The following is a 21,093-nucleotide window of genomic DNA, read 5'->3' as shown; positions in this document are numbered from 1 at the left end:
AATACAGAACATCAAATTCAAGTACCCATTTAGCTTGAATACAAAGGCGGTGTACCCGGATGTAGGGGTGGGATTCTGCCGATTTTTCTTGGATTCTTTCCTGAAAAGAAAAGAAAAATCACCACAAACTTTGGATTCCATTTATCAAACTTCGGGTTCCATTTCTCATCTCAAAGATGCTTATTCCACCGAATTTTCTTCGCTCCTGAGATTTAGGGTTTAGATTTTGAATTATTGTTGCAATCTTGTTGTAAATTTTGATAATGTTATGATTTTAAATTTTGTTATTGTTGCAATCTTGTTGTAAATTTTGATAATGTTATGATTTTAATGTTAGAATTATTGTTGCACCATTGTTATTATGCCTTTTTTTTTGTTATATATCACTTCGTAGATTGCGAAATATGCGAAGTTTGCGAAGATAATACTGCTTAAAAACACGTTTTTTACTTCGCATATTGCGAAATATGCGAAGCTGAAAATTATTCTACAAATTTGTATTGCTTCGCATATTGCGAAATATGTGAATTAAATTCATATTCTGAAATAAATATTATCTTCGCATACTTCGCATATTGTGAAATATGCAAAGTTAGACGGAAGGGGAAAAAACTAAATTTTTTAAGTGATATATATTAAAAGTATTATGAGAAAGTCGTAAAAAACAGTCTAAATAGATAATGAATTGCATAAGTGGTGTAAATATATAAATGAGTCTTCTATTTCCATTTAATCCAATTTTATAATTTTTTTTATAATTTTTCCTATTCTCCATTGTTAGAGCATCTCCAATAGGGTGACATGGCTCTCTAAATTGTCAAATTTAGCTAGCCATTTAGAGAGTGATCACTCCAGCAAGGTGACATGACTCTCTAAAATAAATAACTAGCCATTTTCACTAGTTAAATTTGGCTAGTCTCTTTGGCTAGCTATTTCTATTTTTTATTCATTTTTTCTCTTTCATTTTTGTATCTTTTTTCTACTTTTTTTTTAATTTAATCATTTTCAATGATAAAATAATCAAATAGAGAGTCAAATAGCTAGCATGGTTGGAACAAGACATAAATTTGACTAGCTAAATTTAATTAAACTAATATTTTATATTATTTTAGAGAGTCAAATAGCTAGTTAGTGTAGGGCTGTAAACGGGGCGGGTCGGGGCGGGGATTGCATTAACCATCCCCGACCACTGATCTATCGGGGATTCCCCGTCCCCGTCCCGAATAACATATGGAGAAAATTTTGGCTACCATCCCCGTCCCGCGAGGAATCCGGATCCCCGCGGGGAATCCCCATCCCCGTTTAACTTTTTAATTTCTTTACTTTTTTTAAGGTTTCGAAGGTTTTGATTATCTAAAATTCTCATCCTCGCGAGGAATCCCAATCCCGAGTGCATGCATCACTTATTAGTTTTCATTTTTTTTTATTTTATAATTTCTACTCCTAATTACATAGGTTCCGTTTTAATTTTAAACCAACCTAGTTAGAGTTTATCTTAATTTATTTTTAGAATATATTCCGTTTTAAAGCAACCAGGTTACAACTCAATCTTTTTTTAGTTTATCTAAATCACCTATATATTTTTTTAGTTTATTTTTTTTGATATTCAGGTATTTAGTCGGGGATTTCCATTGGGGACATTCGGGGACGGGGATGGAACACTTATCACCATACCCGCCCCGTCCCTGACTATCGGGAACAAAATAAAAACCATCTCCACCCCATAGGGATCACAAACGAGGATTCTTCATCCCCAATGGATCGGGTCTCCAACAGAGATGGGGAATCCCCAACTAATCGACAACCCTAAGTTAGTGCTCTTGGAATTTGGAATTGGCGCGGGCGCACAAACAGCCCAATTCACGAGATTCGTTCCTCCTGCTTTAGCCCACGCGTCAATTTGCGCGATTGACGAGTCATCACCCATTCAACTGCCCGTTGTAGGTTTCTATTTTTGTTCGTTCACAGTAGGAAATCTAATCCAAGAGTCAACATCTACTGACTAAATTTCCGTCGATCAATCATGACGGCAAATCTTGGCCACGTCATCGTCGCCGTTGACGGCAGCGAGGAGAGCATGTACGCTTTGACATGGGCTCTTGATAACCTGAAGCTCCGATCCCCTGCGCCTGAATCCGGCGAGACCCCTGGTTCATTCATCATCCTACACATCCAATCTCCTCCAACAATCGCTACCGGCCTTAATCCCGGCGCTATCCCTTTTGGTGGGCCCAGTTAGGTTCCTTCCATCCCTGCCCAACTCTCACTCCTGTTGCTCAATTCGTTCGATTTTTATTGCTTTTGTTTTTCTATCTGCTCACTTATTTCCCTGTTTTTTTTTTTTTTGGTTTCGATTGAAACTATTACCGGATACTTATTTCTAATTGCTTATTTTCTTGAAATTATAGGTGATTTGGAGGTTCCTGCCTTCACTGCGGCCATTGAGTCGCACCAGAAACGGATTACTGAAGCCGTTATGCAACATGCTCTGCATATATGCAATCAGAAGGACGCCAAGGTACTTGTTTTTCTCTTTCTAGTGTGTGTATTTACTTTTACTGTAGTTAACCTGCTTCTTTGTAATTATATCATTATATGTTGGTTCCGAATCTGTGCTTAGGCAAATGTTAAAACGCAAGTAGTTATTGGAGATCCAAAGGAGAAGATTTGTGAAGTTGTTGACAACTTACAGGCCGATTTGCTTGTGATGGGCTGTCGTCCTTTTGGCCCTATTAAAAGGTATTATGCTGGAAATCTTGTTCATTACAACCAATTGATGAATTGAATGCTTGAATTACATCCGCCCTAGATTCATTTGGATTTAATTTAAAGCTTAGTGAAGTCGAGGAAACATTTTGACGGTTTTTTAGTGAAAGTGGGAACCTAGGAGGTAGTAACCATGAATTATTCTAATATCTTTCCATGTGATACGTAGAGAAGTGAATGTTTTCCCCCTCTCTCTAGCTCCGAGGATAGGATGTTAGTTCTTGATATGTTTGTGTTAAGGGCCGTTTTATTTTACAAAAAATAGCAAAAGAGTGTCCGTCTTGGCAAGACAGGCTCCTGGGATACGAAAATGCCATGTCTCAGCGAGACGTGTCCTGATCTCGACGAGACGGGGTTCTGAATCCCATTTTCTCAGGATAAAATCGTCCACCACCCACGTATGTTGGCCATAAAACTCTCCATTATCATTAATGGAAATAATGAGAGTAAATATAGGAGTTCATGAGATATGAGGCTTGGATTATTAACTATAAATAGGACCTCAATCCAACATTCCAATGCCTAACCAAAATCTCTTCTCCAAGAAAAATTCTGTCCATTCTCTGATATTGTTTTTCCAAATTTCAAGTTTGTTATTTCCAATTTCAGATTTTTGTCAATATTTCGTTCTTACGATTAATTACTTTGTCAAACGTAATTTCTATACAAAATTAAAGTACTATTTTCAGTTGTAATTATTGCTTTCATTTCCAATTTTTATCAACTGTAATCACAACAATATTTGCAAAAATCAATAAAAAGGAAAAATTTCCACATCCTTGTGTTGATTTTAATCTTTTCGTACTGCCATTAGATGAGTTAGTAATTTTTTTTAGGGTTAATTACAAATAACTACCCTGTGGTTTGGCCGATTTGCGAGGTGGTACCTGTGGTATTTTTTTTGCAAACGCAACCTCATGGTTGCAAAATTTTACATGTTTTTTTTTACTTTGACAAATTTGGCCGATAACGACCTTAAAATGAAATTTTTTAAGAATTAAATTTGTTTTGTATCATATTTACTATGGAACCATATCCTTAATTTTTCAAAATCATCATTTTTGGAGTTTTCTCTCTCTAAACATTTTCTTTCTCTCTCATAAAAAACAACACCTGAATGACCTCAAACCTAAAAAGTTGAAGAATTAAAGTTGCTTAACATATCATTTAACTCTTGAAAATTTTCATTTCGAAGTCGTCATCGGCCAAATTTGGCAAAGTAAAAAAAACATGTAAAATTTTGCAACCATAGGGTTGTGTGTGTTTGCAAAAAAAAATACCACAGGTACCACATTGCAAATCGGCCAAACCATAGTGTAGTTATTTGTAATTAATCCATTTTTTTTATAGTGGAACTAGGAACTCAAGAAAGTTTTTATTTTTCAATCCTTGAATCCTTTGTCCAATCGTTTCGTTTTCAAGAAGTCAAGTTTGACGCACATCTCACAACCCAAAACCATTAAAATCAATTGGCACGCCCGCACCAATTCCACACGAGTCAAGGTTGAAATAGGCATCATATTCACAAAATATAGTCAACAATTTTCAGCATGCCTAGTGGGACCTATAGACAATGGCACCAAGGAAAAAACACCGGCAAAGATCTCGTTCCTTCCGAGTCGGAAGAAAATCAAAGACAGAACTAAACGCCAGAAGTGCAAGAAGGTTTTGTGACTGAAACTGTAAGCTTTATGGAAGGAGCAAGTCGGCCACAACAACAACCGCCATTATTGTATGAACGCTATTTTTCATGATTTAATCAGAACCTCTATGGAAGTATATGTTGACGACATTGTCATCAAATCAAAGCGAGAAAAGGACCATGTGGAACATTTAAGGAAAGGCTTCGAACGGATGAGGAAATACAATCTGAAGCTCAATCCGTTAAAGTGCACATTTGGTGTTGAAGCTAGTAATTTTCTTGGATTTTTAGCCCACCAAAGAGGAATTGAAATCGATAAAAATAAAGCCAAAGTGATTAGGGAAGTCCAACATCCGAAAAAAAAAACAAACAGAAAAGAATTACAAAGATTCTTGGGCCAAGTCAATTATTTGAGGCGATTTATATTGAATTTGGCGGGCAAATCAAGAGCATTTTCAAGATTTAAGATTAAAGATCCAAAAAAGTTTATATGGGATGACAAACATCAGACGACTTTTGAAGAAATTAAAAATTATTTGAGTAGCCCTGATGTGTTAATGCTGCCAAACAAAACAACGCCACTCAAATTGTACATCTCTGTCACTGACAAACCAACTGACACAAACAGGTTATATATTACTTGAGTCGAACTTTACTACCGTCCGAGACATGTTACAGCTCAATTGAAAAAACATCTCGCACTTTATTTCGCTTATACTAAATTGCGCCATTATCTTCTCAAATCTGGAGTATATGTGATTTCTAGCACGGATTTAATTAAATTCATGTTAAATCAGTCCATTCTTTCCGGAAGGATTGGGAAATGGTTATTAGCATTGTGGAATTTACATTGATTTATCTACCGCAAGCGTCAGTTAAAGGAAGGGCCATTGCAGATGTTGTGGCTGACCACCCTACCAATTTCCAATATTCCGAAGAGTTGGAACTTCCAATTTACATAGCGCAAAGAGAGCCTCGGACTTTAAGGTTCAACGGTTCCAGCACCGACCATTCCAACGGAGTAGACGTGGTGATCACTTCCCCATCCGGAGCTAAGATAATCTTATCCGTGAATTTGGATTTTGAGTGCACCAATAATCAGGCAGAATACGAAGCTCTAATTATTGGGCTTGAAATTTAATTGATTTTGGAGCAAAAGAAGTCAAAATTTTGGTAGCTCACAGTTTGTTATTCGACAACTAACGGGAGAATACAAATGTTAAAGCTTGTCATTGATGTCATATTTGCATTCGCCCTTCAGCTTTTGGAAGAGTTTGACGAGTGTTGTCTAGAGCACATTCCAAGGGACGAGAATTGGGAAGCAGATGAATTGGCTGGCTCAAATTGCTTCGGGCGTGATAATTTCCAAGGAAACGATGTACAAAATGATCCTTATCAAAAGACAAGGACACCCGTCTATCATAGAAAGATGAGTCAAATTCGAATCTTTCAATATCGACGTTAACTTGGCCCAAGATTGGAGGAAGCCGTTCATCGACTATGTCGACAACCCGTCTCAGATATTCCCTAAGTATTTAGGCTTGAAATTACATGTTAGCAGGTGATTTATACCCAAAAAGCTACGATGAAATGTTGCTGAAATGTCTTGGATTTCCAAAAGCGATGGAAGTAATGAAACAAGTTCAAGAAGGCATGTGCCGAGCTCATCAATCGGGAAGAAAAATGTGGTGGCTCATTAATAGGCATGGATATTTTTGTGGCCTACGATTTTAAATGATTGCATGGCATACTCCAAAGGTTGCAAGAAATGTCAGTTATACGGCCCAATCCAATGTGTTCCATCAGCAGAATTACACTCGGTCATGAAGCTTTGGCCATTTAGAGGTTGGACAATCGATTTAATTGGTAAAATATTTTGAGCTTCGTCAGACTACAGATTATTTTTCCAAATGGGTCGAGGCAACACTAGTGAAAAAGGTCGAACAAAAGGAATCCAGTTCATCAAAGAAAATTTAATTTATAGGTTCGGGATTTCAGAATCTATAACCACAGATTAAGGAACCATGTTCATGAGTGATGATATGAAGGAATTCATGAATGATTATGGGATTAGATTAATTCACTCTACGCCTTTTTATGCTCAAGCAAATGGACAAACCGAAGTTTCGAATAAAATTCTGATCGGGATATTAGAAAAGATGTTAGAAGACAATTCAAGGGAATGACACAAAATCTTGTCTGAAGCAAAAGGCGTTGGATTGTATGATTATTCAGAAAAATAAAGTGGCGGATGTGTATAATAAAGAGAAAAGTACAAAAATAAACCTTGTGGTTACACCTGTTTTCGATGGACACCCTTGTGGTTTAAAAATTTACAAACTGGTACCTTGAGGTTCATTTCGTTAGCAAACACATGTCAAATTGACTAACTGTGTTAAAAAAAAAATCAAAAGTCAAAGGGAAAAGAGTTAATTTTGTTCTTATATTTATTTATTTTATAAATTAACTCCCCTTATTATCTAATTATCACAAACCCCATAATAAAAAATAAAAATCAATTACACCATCTTCTCTATCTCTTTTTAATTTCTTATTTTTCTTCTTATTTTTCTCTCTCTCATCTTTGTTAATTTTTCTCTCTAAAATCATACATGTTGCTGAAATTACAACCAGTAGAAAATCCGAGTCAATTACATCCAAATCTCACCTTCGATTCCATCTGCAACTGATTCGTTTGTTTCTTCGTTTACGATTACAATCTCCTTGTCTTCTTCATGGTTATCATATTGGCTGTCTTGCTGTGTGCTCTGATCGAAGCTTTGGGATTGAATTCCATAGTCCGTTTCTGTAGCCGGAGATTGCCCATGGACACGGCGGAGCAAGCTATAGGTTCGGAAAGAGGGCTGAAGAAACATGATTTGAAGCAGATTCCGGTGGGCAGTTATGGAAACGGAGTAAATATATCGGGAACAGAATGCGCAATTTGCTTAGGGGAATTTGTTAATGGAGAAAAGGTTCGTATTCTTCCAAAATGCAAGCACAGATTTCATGTGAGATGTATTGATACTTGGCTTTTATCACACTCTTCTTGCCCCAATTGCCGCCATTCCCTCTCTAATTCTCATGCTGTTTAGTTTCAACTTTATTTATTTGTTATGGACTCTTAATTAATCATTACTTTAATGTTTTAGTGTTACTGTGCACATACTTCAACATTTTATCTAGAATAATATAATTTTAATTCTACCATAATTTATTTAAAAAAGTGTGTTCGATCTTTACAAACCTTAAACTAAGAAATACGATTTATTAAAAAAAAAAAAATAGGGAAGATGATGTATTTGACAACTCTTAAGTTTCTTTTGTTAATTCAATTGATTTTAGAGAGAGAAATTAACAAAGAGGAGAGAGAAGAGAGAGAAAGAAGAAGAAAAATAAGAAATTAAAAAGAGATGGAAGAGATGGTGTATAATTGTTATTTTTTATTTTGTGGTTTGTTTGTGATAATTAGATAATAAAAAGGTTAATTTATAAAAATAAATAAATATAAGGAAAAAATTAACTCTTTTCCCTTTGACTTTTTTTAACACTGTTAGTCAATTTGACATCTGTTTGCTAACGGAATGAACCTCACGAGGTTTAGCAAATGGTTTATCACTTACAGTCAATGCCAAATGATGGAAGGTCGAAGCAAACAACATTGTGCCCAAAGCTATTCTTTGTCCCGAAGCCAATGCTTTGGCAATAGTAAAAATATCAGTGGTAGGACGGCCACCCATGGGCTCAAAAGCGAAATTGCTCAACAACCTAATTTCTTGCTAATCAAATTCACATAAGTGCCAACTTCTATCAACGGCAACATCCCAGGAAAAGCATCAGTTTTAACTCGAAAAGGAGCTTCCTCACCAAAAACCGGCAATCCTGTGAGATCTACAACATCCCTCAATACGATAAACATGGGGCCAAAAGGAAGGATAAGAGAATTGCATTGTGAAGACCAAAAATTCAAAGCTCCTTCAAGCACTGTGTTTCACTGAGATGAACTTCATACTGAGTCAAATAGATGAAATCACAGATGCCCGTTGCCTCCCAAATAGCTCTGCACCTGGTTTCTAGCCTTTTGATCTATTGATTCCATTCTTCGCCGAAGCGAAGAAAAAATCAAAGCTTTCTTGTTAGTGTTGAATTGGTATGTTTTGTGATGAAGCACTAACTCTTGATCACCAGCAGCAGGTCCAAGTGTGATAACGTTATCCTGAGAAAAATAAAAACACAAGTAGTTTAATTCATCGTTTCAGTACTCTAAATCTTTCTAGTCTATGTTTCTAGCCTATGAGACGTTAGGATTGCAATCAAGAGAAAAACAAATCATCAAAATATAAAAACAAAACAAAAAAATATAAATAGCAAAGACAGAACAGGAATAAAATCAGAAAAATAAAGCTTAAAAACTTTAGTTCCTTTCTTTTCTTTCAAATCAGTTCTAGAGGTCATATATTCACAAAAGTCCTAACTCAACTACTCTTCTCAAAATCACAACATATTCTTCATATCCTGCAAATCTTGATATTTATCTCATTACCATACACATGTAAGTCATATATCACATTCAAAAGAGTGATACCTTCCTAACTTGCTTAAAGAGAAGCTTTTTCTCGTAATTGAAACAAATTTCAAGTCATCCTTGGTTTTAATAAAGAAAAAAAAGAAGACATGGATCTCTTTACTTTTTTATGATTTATGTTGTGAATCTCTTTACTTTTTTTTCTTTAGTTGTGTGGAAAAATGATTGAAGAAAAATGATTGAAATGGAAAGAAGAAGATAGAAGAATGTAATATGAAAAGGAGAGTTGAGAGTTTTTAAAAGTTTGAACTTTAGATAGAATATAGGAAATCAGTTCCTATTTAGGTGTAGATATTTAAAACTTAAAATTCAAAATAGACAAAAGAAAGGAAATACATCTATTTCTTTCTTTTATGTGCAAAATCAAATTTAAAAGATTTTCTTTACACATAAAAGAAGGGCTAATTGTTAGGGAGTAAATAAAAAATTTTGGTTTTATTTTACAAAATTTTTTTAATTTTTTTTTTAAAAAACATATATATTTTTTGGCCCGTCTCGACGAGACGGGCTCCTGGAAAATATTTTTTCCAGTGAAAATGCCACATCTCGGCGAGACATGGCTAGGTCTCGGCGAGAAGTGTCCTGATCTCGGCGAGACGGGATCTTGAATGCCATTTTATCAGCGTAAAATCGTCCACTTCCCACGTTTCTTGGCCATACAACTCTGCATTATCATTAATGAGAATAATGGGAGTAAATATAGGAGTTCGTGGGAGATGAGGCTTGGATTATTGGCTATAAATAGGACCTCAATCCATCATTTCAAAGCCCAACCAAAATCCAATCAATCTTTTCCAAGTAAAATTCAGTTCATTCTCTGAAATTGTTCTTCCAAAATTCATTTTCCCCAAGCCTTCAAATCATTTGAAACCAAGTTCCCATAAGCCACTATTGTCATCTTCCCCAAAGCTCAGAAATACCCTTTAACAAAAGTTCTAGCCTTCATTCTACATTTTCATTCAATCTTCGTGTGATCAATCACAACAGCCGTCATTTACAATAAAAGATAAATTTTCAGCTCGAGACGCCGATGAATCATCAATCCAATTCAATTCAAATTCACATAAGTGCGTTATTTCCAAATTCACATTTTTTTCAATATTTCATTTTTACGATTAATTATTTTGTCAAACGTAATTTCTTCACGAAATTAACGCATTTTTTCCAGGGTTAATTATTGCTTTCATTCCCAATTTTTTTTTTATCATGGGTAATCACAACAATATTTGCAAAAATCAATAAAAAGGAATTTTTTTCAAATACTTTTGTTGATTTTGATCGATCATTAGCTAAGCTAGTAAAGCTTTTTTTTATAGTGGAATTAGGAACTCAAGAAGGTTTTCATTTTTCAATCCTTGAATCCTTCCTCCAATCGTTTCGTTTTCAAGAAGTCAAGTTTAACACGCATCTCACACCCTAAGACCATTAAAATCAATTGGAAATTAACTTCCCTGGCAATGTCCGCACCAATTCCACACGAGTCAAGGTTGAAATAGGCATATTCACAAAATACAGCCAACAGTTTGTTTCAGATGTTGTTAGTTTTTTGCTATTTTTTTTATGTAAACACTGTTCAGAATCTTACGATTCGATTCAGCTCGAGCTGAATTCATATAATCTAAATTATAATAGAATCAAATATGAATCATTGGAATCGAATGTGACTCGATCCAATTCCACCGATTCAGAAAATATATAAAAAATAGAATCAAATGTGAATCATTGGAATCGAATGTGACTCAGTCCGATTCCACCGATTCAGGAAATATACATATAAAAAGTTCTACTTCATCCAAATTCTAGTTTAGGAAAACTAGAAGTCTTTTAATAAAGGAAAGAAAAATATTAGTGGAAAAAAACATTTAGAAATTAAAAAAAAAAAAGAAATAAAATTAATTATAATTAATCCTTGCCAAATGAAAAAACACAACATATATGGCTTTTCAATTTCAAATCCACACGCAAGTCTCATCCTATCCTATTCACGTCTTTGGCACTATGCCAATCAAAAGCAAATTATTTTCATCGCGGTTCATCAATAACAATAACTACTACACTCACTCACTCTCATCTAATCGATTGTTATTTATCAAGTTATTAACTCAAACTAGTTCTATTCTATCGTTATCATGTTGACAACAAGGTAAAAAAAAAAATAGTTAGAAATTCAAACTCTTGATTTGTGAATTAGTTTTATTAGAAATAGAGTTATCAAATAGAATAGAGTTATCAAATAGAGTCTTGATTTGTGAATTAGTTTTATTAGAATTGTATTTGCATTAGATTTTAATTTCAAGTACTTGATTGATATGATTGCTTTTTTGATATTAGAATTGCATTTCTGACTAATATTTTAAGTTCAACATGGTAAATATTTTATTTTTTTACAATATTATGGATTTGAAGCGAATTGTACAATTCACAAGTCACGATCCTCAAAACGAGGATTTTGATTCAGGAGTCTGAATCTCGATTTGACAATGCTTTCATCTTTACATTTTTACCTTAGTTACAAAAGCTGCTATTGGCAAGGCATCCTGAATTGTATTTGCATTAGATTTTAATTTCAAGTACTTGATTGATATGATTGCTTTTTTGATATTAGAATTGCATTTCTGACTAATATTTTAAGTTCAACATGGTAAATATTTTATTTTTTTACAATATTATGGATTTGAAGCGAATTGTACAATTCACAAGTCACGATCCTCAAAACGAGGATTTTGATTCAGGAGTCTGAATCTCGATTTGACAATGCTTTCATCTTTACATTTTTACCTTAGTTATAAAAGCTGCTATTGGCGAGGCATCCTGTAAGGTGCCTTCTTCCTTAAGTAGCTGAAACTACAGCCTTCAAAGATTATAATTGGAGAGAGGACTGACTGAACCAATATTAGGGTAGGATGTTGTTTCTTGGTTTAATCACATAACATTCTTGCATGCTTACTAGCAAAAATTGTGATATCTTTATGGGTTTGTTTTTGTAACTTGCGGCACTTTGCATAAATTGTGTTTAAGATATGATAATTCTAGTAGCTTTCTTTTCTGTTTTAAGTGTTCATAATGGTTCATAATTTAAGTTATTTCATCTGCATTTGCCATGATTTCATTATTTCATAAACTGAGAAAAATCCATTCATCAATTTCAAAATGTATAGTTTCTTAAATGGAAAATCACAAAAAAAAAAAAAAAAAAAAATTAAGTTATTTCCTCTGCATTTGCCATGATTTCAATATTACGTACTTTTTTCTCTAAAAATCTATTCATCAATTTCAAAATATATAGTTTTTTAAAGGGAAAAGTTAAACAAAAAAATAAATATTTTTATATTAGAGATATAAATGTAGAGATGAATATGTAACATTAGAACTGATTGGTTCAGTTCAGTCGGTATGAAGAGTTTGCCTAATGATTTCATTTTAACTTGAGGTTGGAGGTTCAAACCTCCTTCCCATTTTAATTAACTATCAAATATATTTTTCCCATTTATTTTGTCTGATAAGAGAATTATTTTTAGTTAACAAATGTATCAGCAATGTTCACATGCATTTTAATGACCAAGTGAATTTGGTCATTCATTGTTAGATATAGATTTATTAGATCTAAGCTTTAGGATATTTTGACTCTATATTAATTATATATTTTTTAGTTTGTGTTATATAAGGGAATAGAGGGAGTACTATATAATTTCCATATTTCCTTAAATCTAAATTATAAACTTATATATTCAATAAGAAAAATAACCATTTAAATTTTTTTTACCATCATTATTATTATTATCCAATTTCAGTTTTTCTCCTTAAATTTAAATGTCAATTCATTTCTAAAAGGGAGTACTATATAATTTCCATATTTTCTTAAATTTAAATTATGAACTTATATATTCAATAAGAAAAATAACCATTTAAATTTTTTACCATCATCATTATTATCCAATTTCAATTTTTTTTCCTTAAATTTAAATGCCAATTCATTTCCAAATGGGAGTACTATATAATTTCCATATTTCCTTAAATATTAAGTAAGAAAAATAACCATTTAAATTTTCTACCATCATTATTATTATTATCTAATTTCAATTTTTTTCCTTAAATTTAAATGTCAATTCATTTCCAAAAGGGAGTATTATATAATTTCCACACTTCCTTAAATCTAAATTATAAACTTATATTAATAACCATTTAAATTTTTTTACCATCATTATTATTATCAAATTTCAATTTTTTTCTTAAATTTAAATCTCAATTCATTTCCAAAAAAGAGTACTATATAATTTTCATATTTCCTTAAATCTAAATTATGAACTTATATTCAATAAGAAAAATAACCATTTAAATTTTTTACCATCATTATTATTATTATCCAATTTCAATGTTTTTCCTTAAATTTAAATGTCAATTCATTTCCAAAAAAATAAAAAAATAAATGTCAATATATATATATATATATATATATATATATATTCAAGGGTTAATTACATATAGATATTCTGCGATTTCGCTGATTTGCAGATTGTTATGATATTCTTTTTGCAAACGCAACCTTGTGGTTTGCAAAATTTTACAAACCACAAGGTTGCGTTTGAAAAAAAAAGCATAAGTAACCATCTGTAAATCGGCGAAACCACAGGATTCCAAACGCAACACTGTGATTTGCAAAATTTTGCATTGGGGATCACTTTGGCGGATAACGATCTCGAAATGAAAATTTTCAAGAGTTAAATGATATTTGAAGCAACTTTATTTCTCAACCTTTTAGGTTTGAAGTCATTTATGTGTTGTTTTTTTTAAGAGAGAAAGTTAATGTTTAGAGAGAGAAAACTCAAAAAATGATGATTTTGAAAAATTTAAAATATGGTTCTATAGTAAATATGATACTAAATATGTTTAATTCTTGAAATTTTAATTGTGAGGTCGTTATCGGCCAAATTTGGCAAATTTTGTGCAAGAATGCTAATTGCTCTCTTCTAATAACCATATGACTAAATTTGTACCTTATTCCTTGTAATAAAAAAAGTATTCAGCCTCCAACTAAAAAAAAAAATTAGAATGTATATATGAGGGGCTCAAATTTATAATCTGGCCCCGGACCCCTAAAAGGCCAGGAACGACCCTGATTGGTTGTCATCATAATTTGATAATGTAATTTAAAATATTATGTTTTGTTAACAAAACATACCACAGAACTTTTACAAAAAGATAGTCTCTGTGGTTTAAAAGTTTGCAAATTTGGTCGTTCTGTCAAAAATTATGGCGACTCTTTACTTCGAAATGGAGCGATTCGGGGAATTAAAAAAACTGATTTTGCAAGTTACTTATAATACAAGGCCCGCTTTTGTAAATTAACTAAATTACAAGTATTATTTGATTGCAAATTTGATAAAATTCAAATAACACATCATCTTTATTTGTAAATTTTTAAACCATATGGATTGTTTTTACTATTTTTTTTCTTTTGTACATTTTCCTTTCTTAAATTCGCAGTTGTTTTTATTGTAATAATTACTTAATTATCTGATTGGGTTACCGGTTAGACTTTTTCTGGAAGCTAAAGCTTAAAATGTCCACATGCTTGCCCATTTGAAAAACTTAATGTTGAATTTTATTTTATCTTCACACCTGGGCCAAAAGATACTGCTGATTTGGATGGGATATTTTATAATGGTAAGAAATGTAGCTTCTTTACTTGGGAAGATAGTTAGTGTGTGATTTTGCAAACAAGTGAACCTCTTAGTTATTTTTGTTGTTTTTATCTTGTAAACTTTGTGACATTATTAAATGAAGAGATTTTGCAAGTAGTTTCTAGTTAGGGTGAGAAGTTTCAGAGTGATTTCATATGAAAAGGGCTATGCCCAATTAACACGAGGTGAGGTCATGGGCAGGAATAGGAATTTTACTATGTACTATGGTTATGGTTCCTCCTGCTTTGCATAGAATAGAGAAAAGGTGATTGGGTTTTCTTTTCTTTCTGCACGGATTATCTACAACATTAACAATGAAATCTTTTCATGTCTCATTGTTCATTCAATTATCAAATGTACATGTTATTTCACATCCGGGAGATTCATTGTTATTTTAGTTCTAATAGTTGACAAGTATTTGACAGCTACCAGAGAGACTGTGAATCTGTTTCTTGACTTGACTATGCTAACTATGATGCACTATTTTAAACAGAATGTTTTTGGGAAGCGTTAGCAACTACTGCACCAACCATGCACCATGTCCTGTCATCATAGTCAAAGGAAAAGACGCGTCATTGTAATATTAAAATGGGTATATGGCTCCACCGTTGGTGTTTCATATTTGAAAACTATTTTGTCAAGTCATGTGAATTCTATTCACTCTCTTTGAGCTGCATTTTAAGCTGAAATACATAAACATGCTCATGTGGTTGAATTGCTAATTTGTAAGTTTATGTAAAGATTTGATGCAATGGCAATTTTGTAATTTCTATCAAGTTTGAGGTTTAAGGTTTTTGGCGTTTTCGGACCATGGATCGAAGTCACTAGACGTGCATTTTTGGTCAAATTTCATCTTTTATGCCTTCAAAAACACAATTTAATGTTTTTGTCTTTCTTATTATGTTCTAGGGTTTTATTATTTAAGACTTTGTTTTGGTTATAAGGAGCCATATTTGATATGTTTAATAGAATGTTTTTCTATTTTCCAAAGTTCTATGAATTTTGAAGGTCAGTCATAGGTAATCGTGCGCGATTCAATTATTAGTAACAAAATTTTTTGATTTCGCTGCGTTATTTTGGTATCAGAGCCATCAACATATTCACCATGCCACCGCGAAGACGTGTGCAGGATGTTTATGGTTGTGAGGATCTACATCACCTTGAGTAGAGGATCGAATAGAGGGTTGAACAAATGATAGGTCAGTGGATGGACACTATCATGGATCAACTGACACAATGAATGGACGACTTTTTTTTTATATTACGAACGAAGGAACCCTAATGATGGGGAAAGAAGGAATTCCTTTGCGTGAGAGTATGTTGACGTAAATGATTCCAATGAAGACTATGATAAGGAATCATGTAAAGGTCGTTGGCCATATGTCGTGGATGATTATATGAGGTGTTGGGAGGCCGGTTCGAGGATTGAGATTCCTAAATTTTGTGGTTCATTCCAACCGGATGAATTCCTTGACTTGATGGCCATAGTAGAAGAGGTCTTGGAATTTAAGGGTGTCCTTGATGATAAAGGGTACCTCTGGTTGGTGGCAGCGCTTAGGCAGACGATGATGAGGTTGGGAAAGTAAAAAATTATAAATTGGGGAAAGATGAAGAAACAAATGCATGAATTTAAGGCAATGAGGTCATTCAATTGACGATTATAGAACTGAATTTTATTAACTAATTGCTCGAAACAAGGTGTATAAGACGGAAGATCAGTTGGTGGAAAAACAGATGAGTCAGATAGCAACCACGCTGAGTGCAATACAGTCCCAAGGGAAGTTACCTTCACAAACCGAAACAAACCCGAGAGAAAATGCAAGTGCAATCACGCTGCGCAGCGGAAAAGATTTAGTCGTGCCCAAGATTAAATCTGTTCCTGAATCTAAACAAGCTGTGTCGGGAGAGTCCACGAGTAGAGAGGAGGTAATAGAAAAAGGAACAGAAGATTCAGTAGGTAAGTCATCTGGAGAGAAAGCCACGAATCAACACACACCTTTAGTGATTAGGCCACCCTTCCCTGATCGTCTGGCCAAGACTAAGAAGGAAAAAGAAGAAAAAGATATCTTTGAGACATTCCGCAAGGTCGAGGTAAATATTCCTTTACTTGACGCTATAAAACAAATACCTCGATATGAAATTTTTTTTAAAGAATTGTGTGCCAATACAACAACAACAACAACAAAGCCTTAGTCCCGAAATGATTCGGGGTCGGCTAACATGAACCATCATATAAAACCGTGAAAATCAAGTCGTGTCAGCGACACAGATTCGCTCCCTCCACTCCGTCCTATCCACTACCATATTTTCCCCAATTCCCAATAAACTCATATCACTCTCGAGAATGTGTCTGCTGTCCTAAAAGGGAAAATGCCCCAAAAATGTAAGGACAGAGGCATGTTCGCTATTTCCTGCCAAATCGGAAATACTAGCATCAAAAGAGCCATGTGTGATCTAGGGGCATCAATCAATGTTATGCCTAAATCAATATATTCTTCTTTAAATGTTGGTCCTTTAGAGGAGACAGGAGTAGTAATCCAACTCGCTAACCGATCTATTGTATACCCTGAAGGGTTGTTGGAAGATGTTTTAGTGCAGGTCAATGGGCTAATTTTTCCAACTGATTTTTTTGTCCTCGACATGGATGATGAGGATCACTCCTCAGAGTCATCAGAAATCTTATTGGGTAGACCGTTCCTAACAATAGCACAAACAAAAATAGATGTTCACAAAGGAACGTTGACCATGAGTTTGATGGTAAAATTGTTCAATTTGATGTTTATAAAGCCATGAAATTTCCTAATGAAGTGTCTTCTGTATGTGGAATAGATATTGTAGAGCCAATAACTCAACAAGTTTTTGAGATTTTTAGGGAAGATAAGTTGCAGGTGGTTATTGAGGAAAGTTTGAATGTGTACGATGAAATAGAGGAGAAAGATGTGGAGCTTGGAGAAGGTGTGCAGGAAGTCATGCAAGAAATGGCAGCGCTGAAATCAAAACCGGGAAATTCTGATGTTAAGACAATTTCTCGTGCTAATCAACGCCCATTACCTTCCATTTTGCAAGCACCGAAGTTGGAACTGAAGGCGTTGCCCGATCATTTGAAGTATGCATTTTTGGGCAGCAATAAAACACTCCCTGTGATCATCTCCAACAAATTGAAGCCGAAGGAAGAAGAGCAGCTGGTTGAGGTTTTGAAAGAACATAAAGAAGCCATCGGGTGGACCATAGCAGATATCAAAGGAATTAGCCCAGCCACGTGTATGCACAAAATTCATTTGGAAGACGAGGCCCAGCCTAGTCGGCAACCACAAAGGCGGTTAAACCCACCTATGATGGAAGTGGTAAAGAAAGAAATTCAGAAAATGCTCGACTCAAGGGTAATTTACCCGATTTCAGACAGTAAGTGGGTTAGTCCGGTTCAGGTAGTTCCTAAAAAGATAGGTATTATAGTGGTGGCTAATGAAAAAGGTGAGTTGGTCCCTACCCGAGTCCAAAACGGATGGAGGGTATGTATCGATTATAGGAAGTTGAATGCTTCAACTAGGAAAGACCATTTCCCACTTCCTTTTATCGATCAGATGTTAGAACGTTTAACTGGCAAATTGTTTTACTGTTGTCTTGATGGTTATATAGGCTTTTATCAGATTCCAGTTGCACCGGAGGACCAGGACAAGACTACCTTTACATGCCCTTTCGGTACATTCGCCTACAGGAGGATGCCGTTCGGACTCTGCAACGCCCCAGCGACATTCCAGTGCTGTATGGTAAGTATATTCTTTGATTATGTTGAAAAGATAATAAAGGTTTTTATGGATGATTTCACAGTGTATGGGGACTCTTTTTTAGTCAATGCTTGTCCAATCTTGTCAAAATTTTAAAACGCTGCTTAGAGTCTAACCTTGTTCTAAACTATGAAAAATGCCATTTTATGGTTGATCAGGGTATAATTCTAGGGCATATTGTTTCATCAAAAGGAATTGAGGTGGACAAGGCTAAAATTGATGTAATTTAGTCCTTACCTTACCCCGTGAGTGTGCGGGAAGTTCGTTCTTTTCTTGGCCATGCAGGTTTCTATCGTTGGTTCATCAAGGACTTCTCGAAGGTCACTCAACCATTGTGCAAGCTACTTTAGAACGATATCAAGTTTGAGTTCCACCAGGAATGCAAAGATGCCTTTGACACGCTAAAGGAGAAGCTGGTATCTGCCCCAATAATCCAACCCCCAAATTGGGACCATCCTTTTGAGATTATGTGTGATGCCAGCAATTATGCGGTGGGAGCTGTGTTAGGACAGAGAATTAACAAGAATCCTCATGTTATCTATTATGCTTCAAGGACCCTTGACCATGCTCAATGCAACTATTCAACTACAGAGAAAGAACTCTTAGCAGTCGTTTTTGCCTTAGAAAATTTTTGTTCATATCTGTTGGGTACTAAGATTGTTATTTTTTCTGATCATGCAGCGTTACGGTACCTAATGCAGAAAAAGGAGTCCAAACCACGACTGGTTCGATGGATCCTATTGTTACAGGAGTTTGGCATAGAAATTCGGGATAAGAAGGGATCTGAAAATCAGGTTGCAGACCACCTCAGTCGCTTATTGAAGGATGAAGAGGCATTGCCAATCAATGAAGATTTTCCAGATGAGAATTTATTCAGCATCAGCACTATAAACCCATGGTATGCTGACTTGGTTAACTATTTGGTTACAGGTGTCGTACCAGATAGCTTAACACGACATGAGAAGGACAAGCTCAAATCAGATCCTAAGTACTACATTTGGGATGAGCCATATCTGTGGAAGCATTGTTCTGATCAAATTCTGAGAAGGTGCATCCCAGATATTGAGGTGGATTCGGTGCTGACATTCTGCCATACAGAAGCTTGTGGAGGACATTTTGGTCATAAGAGGACAGCTCGTAAGATATTAGAATGTGGTTTGTATTGGCCTAACTTGTTCAGAGATTCTTTCATATTTTGTAAGTCTTGTGCTAACTGTCAAAAAGCAGGAAACTTAGGACGCAGGGATCAAATGCCACTCAATTCTATCCTACCATGTGAAATTTTCGACGTGTGGGGTATCGACTTCATGGGGCCATTCCCCAATTCATTTGGAAATTTTTACATATTACTTGCTGTGGATTACATTTCTAAGTGGGTGGAAGCCAAGGCTACTCATGCTGATGATGCCCAGACAGTGGTTAAATTTGTTCAAAGTAATATTTTTTGCAGGTTTGGCACGCCTCGTGTACTCATAAGCGATAGGGGGACTCACTTCTGCAACAAGATTTTATCTAACCTATTGAAGAAATATGGAGTACATCATCGCCTATCCACTGCCTACCATCCTCAGACGAATAGCCAAGCCTCCAACAGAGAGCTGAAGTCCATTCTTGGAAAAACGGTGAATTTCACTCGGAAAGATTGGAGTGTCAAGCTTGAAGACGCTCTATGGGCTTATAGGACAGCATACAAGACCCCCATCGGAATGTCTCCATTCCTTTTGGTCTATGGAAAAGCATGCCACTTGCCAGTGGAGCAGAGCACAGAGCCTTGTGGGCAATTAAACAGTGCAACATGAACATTGATGAAGGTGGAGAACACAAGAAGTTACAATTGCAGGAACTCGAGGGCTAAGGAATGAAGCTCACGAGAGCTCAAGGATTTACAAGTTGAAAACAAAGAAATTCCACGACAACATGATAGTTCAGAAACAATTTCAGATAGGACAAAAAGTGCTCCTATTCCATTCGCGTTTGAAACTATTTCCTGGGAAATTGAAGTCGCGTTGGATCGGGCCTTTCTTGGTTACTAACATTTTTCCTCATGGTGCAGTGGAAATTCAAAGTTTAGAGAATGGGAAAGTGCAAAAAGTGATTGGCCATCGTCTAAAGCCATTTTATGAGAATATCTCGATTGACAGTGGATAAATTGTGGAGCTACAGTCTCCTGAGAATGAGTCTTAAGGCTTGAAATACGTCTAGCCATATACGCTAACTAGAGGCGCTATTGGGAAGCAGCCCAGTTTTAGTCTTGCCCAAGACTAGTGTTCATAATTTCATTTTCATTTGATTTATTTATTTTTTATTTTTTTATTTGCAACAACTAACTTAACTAATATCATCTTCTCCAAAGGCTTCAATTGTTGAGTTTTGATTTTCAGGTGTGAAGGAAAGAAAAGAATGGAGGAATAAAGGCCCAAGAGAAAGAGTTATGGAGTTAATGGAAGCCCAAAAGTGTTTATAGCATGAAAACTAGAGAAGTGAGGGGTAAAAAAAAGAAAAAAAACCACAATTTCACTACCTCACTCCCTCATTCCTAATTGCGCTACCCATCGCCCAAACCCTCATCACCGCTCACTCCCCCTTTCTAGAATTTAATTTGAACCCACCATCGCCACCTTCCCCTTTCAATTT

The 21,093-nt window shown here is 34.9% G+C and overlaps 1 protein-coding gene across 4 annotated transcripts; it reads left to right on the top strand.

Moving 5' to 3' along the window:
• The first annotated feature begins 1,855 nt into the window (after positions 1-1,855).
• Positions 1,856-15,450, top strand: LOC136200807 (universal stress protein PHOS34). Of its 4 annotated transcripts, none has more exons than XM_065991273.1 (4): positions 1,856-2,234; positions 2,409-2,518; positions 2,621-2,739; positions 7,221-7,543. In XM_065991273.1, exons 1-4 carry the CDS (start codon positions 2,024-2,026, stop codon positions 7,501-7,503), a joined length of 723 nt encoding a protein of 240 aa, XP_065847345.1. In that variant the 5' UTR covers positions 1,856-2,023; the 3' UTR covers positions 7,504-7,543. The 4 variants fall into 4 exon arrangements, with proteins under 4 accessions (XP_065847345.1, XP_065847349.1, XP_065847348.1 ...); XM_065991277.1 differs by lacking the exon at positions 7,221-7,543 and adding an exon at positions 11,777-12,004 and having other exon boundaries at positions 1,865-2,234; XM_065991276.1 differs by having other exon boundaries at positions 1,865-2,234; positions 7,187-7,277.
• The last annotated feature ends 5,643 nt before the right edge of the window (positions 15,451-21,093 follow it).

Source organism: Euphorbia lathyris, chromosome 7 (assembly GCF_963576675.1).
Source record: "Euphorbia lathyris chromosome 7, ddEupLath1.1, whole genome shotgun sequence".
NCBI classification, from domain to species: domain Eukaryota; kingdom Viridiplantae; phylum Streptophyta; class Magnoliopsida; order Malpighiales; family Euphorbiaceae; genus Euphorbia; species Euphorbia lathyris.
This window is presented reverse-complemented; position numbering and strand designations above follow the sequence as displayed.

Bases quoted from the DNA above. Each gene is read 5' to 3' on its own strand.
- LOC136200807 (XM_065991273.1), top strand. From the start codon at position 2,024: ATGACGGCAAATCTTGGCCACGTCATCGTCGCCGTTGACGGCAGCGAG. The intron at 2,235-2,408 runs GTTAGGTTCCTT...TTGAAATTATAG, and splicing joins TATCCCTTTTGGTGGGCCCA to GTGATTTGGAGGTTCCTGCC. The intron at 2,740-7,220 runs GTATTATGCTGG...CCGTTTCTGTAG, and splicing joins CCTTTTGGCCCTATTAAAAG to CCGGAGATTGCCCATGGACA.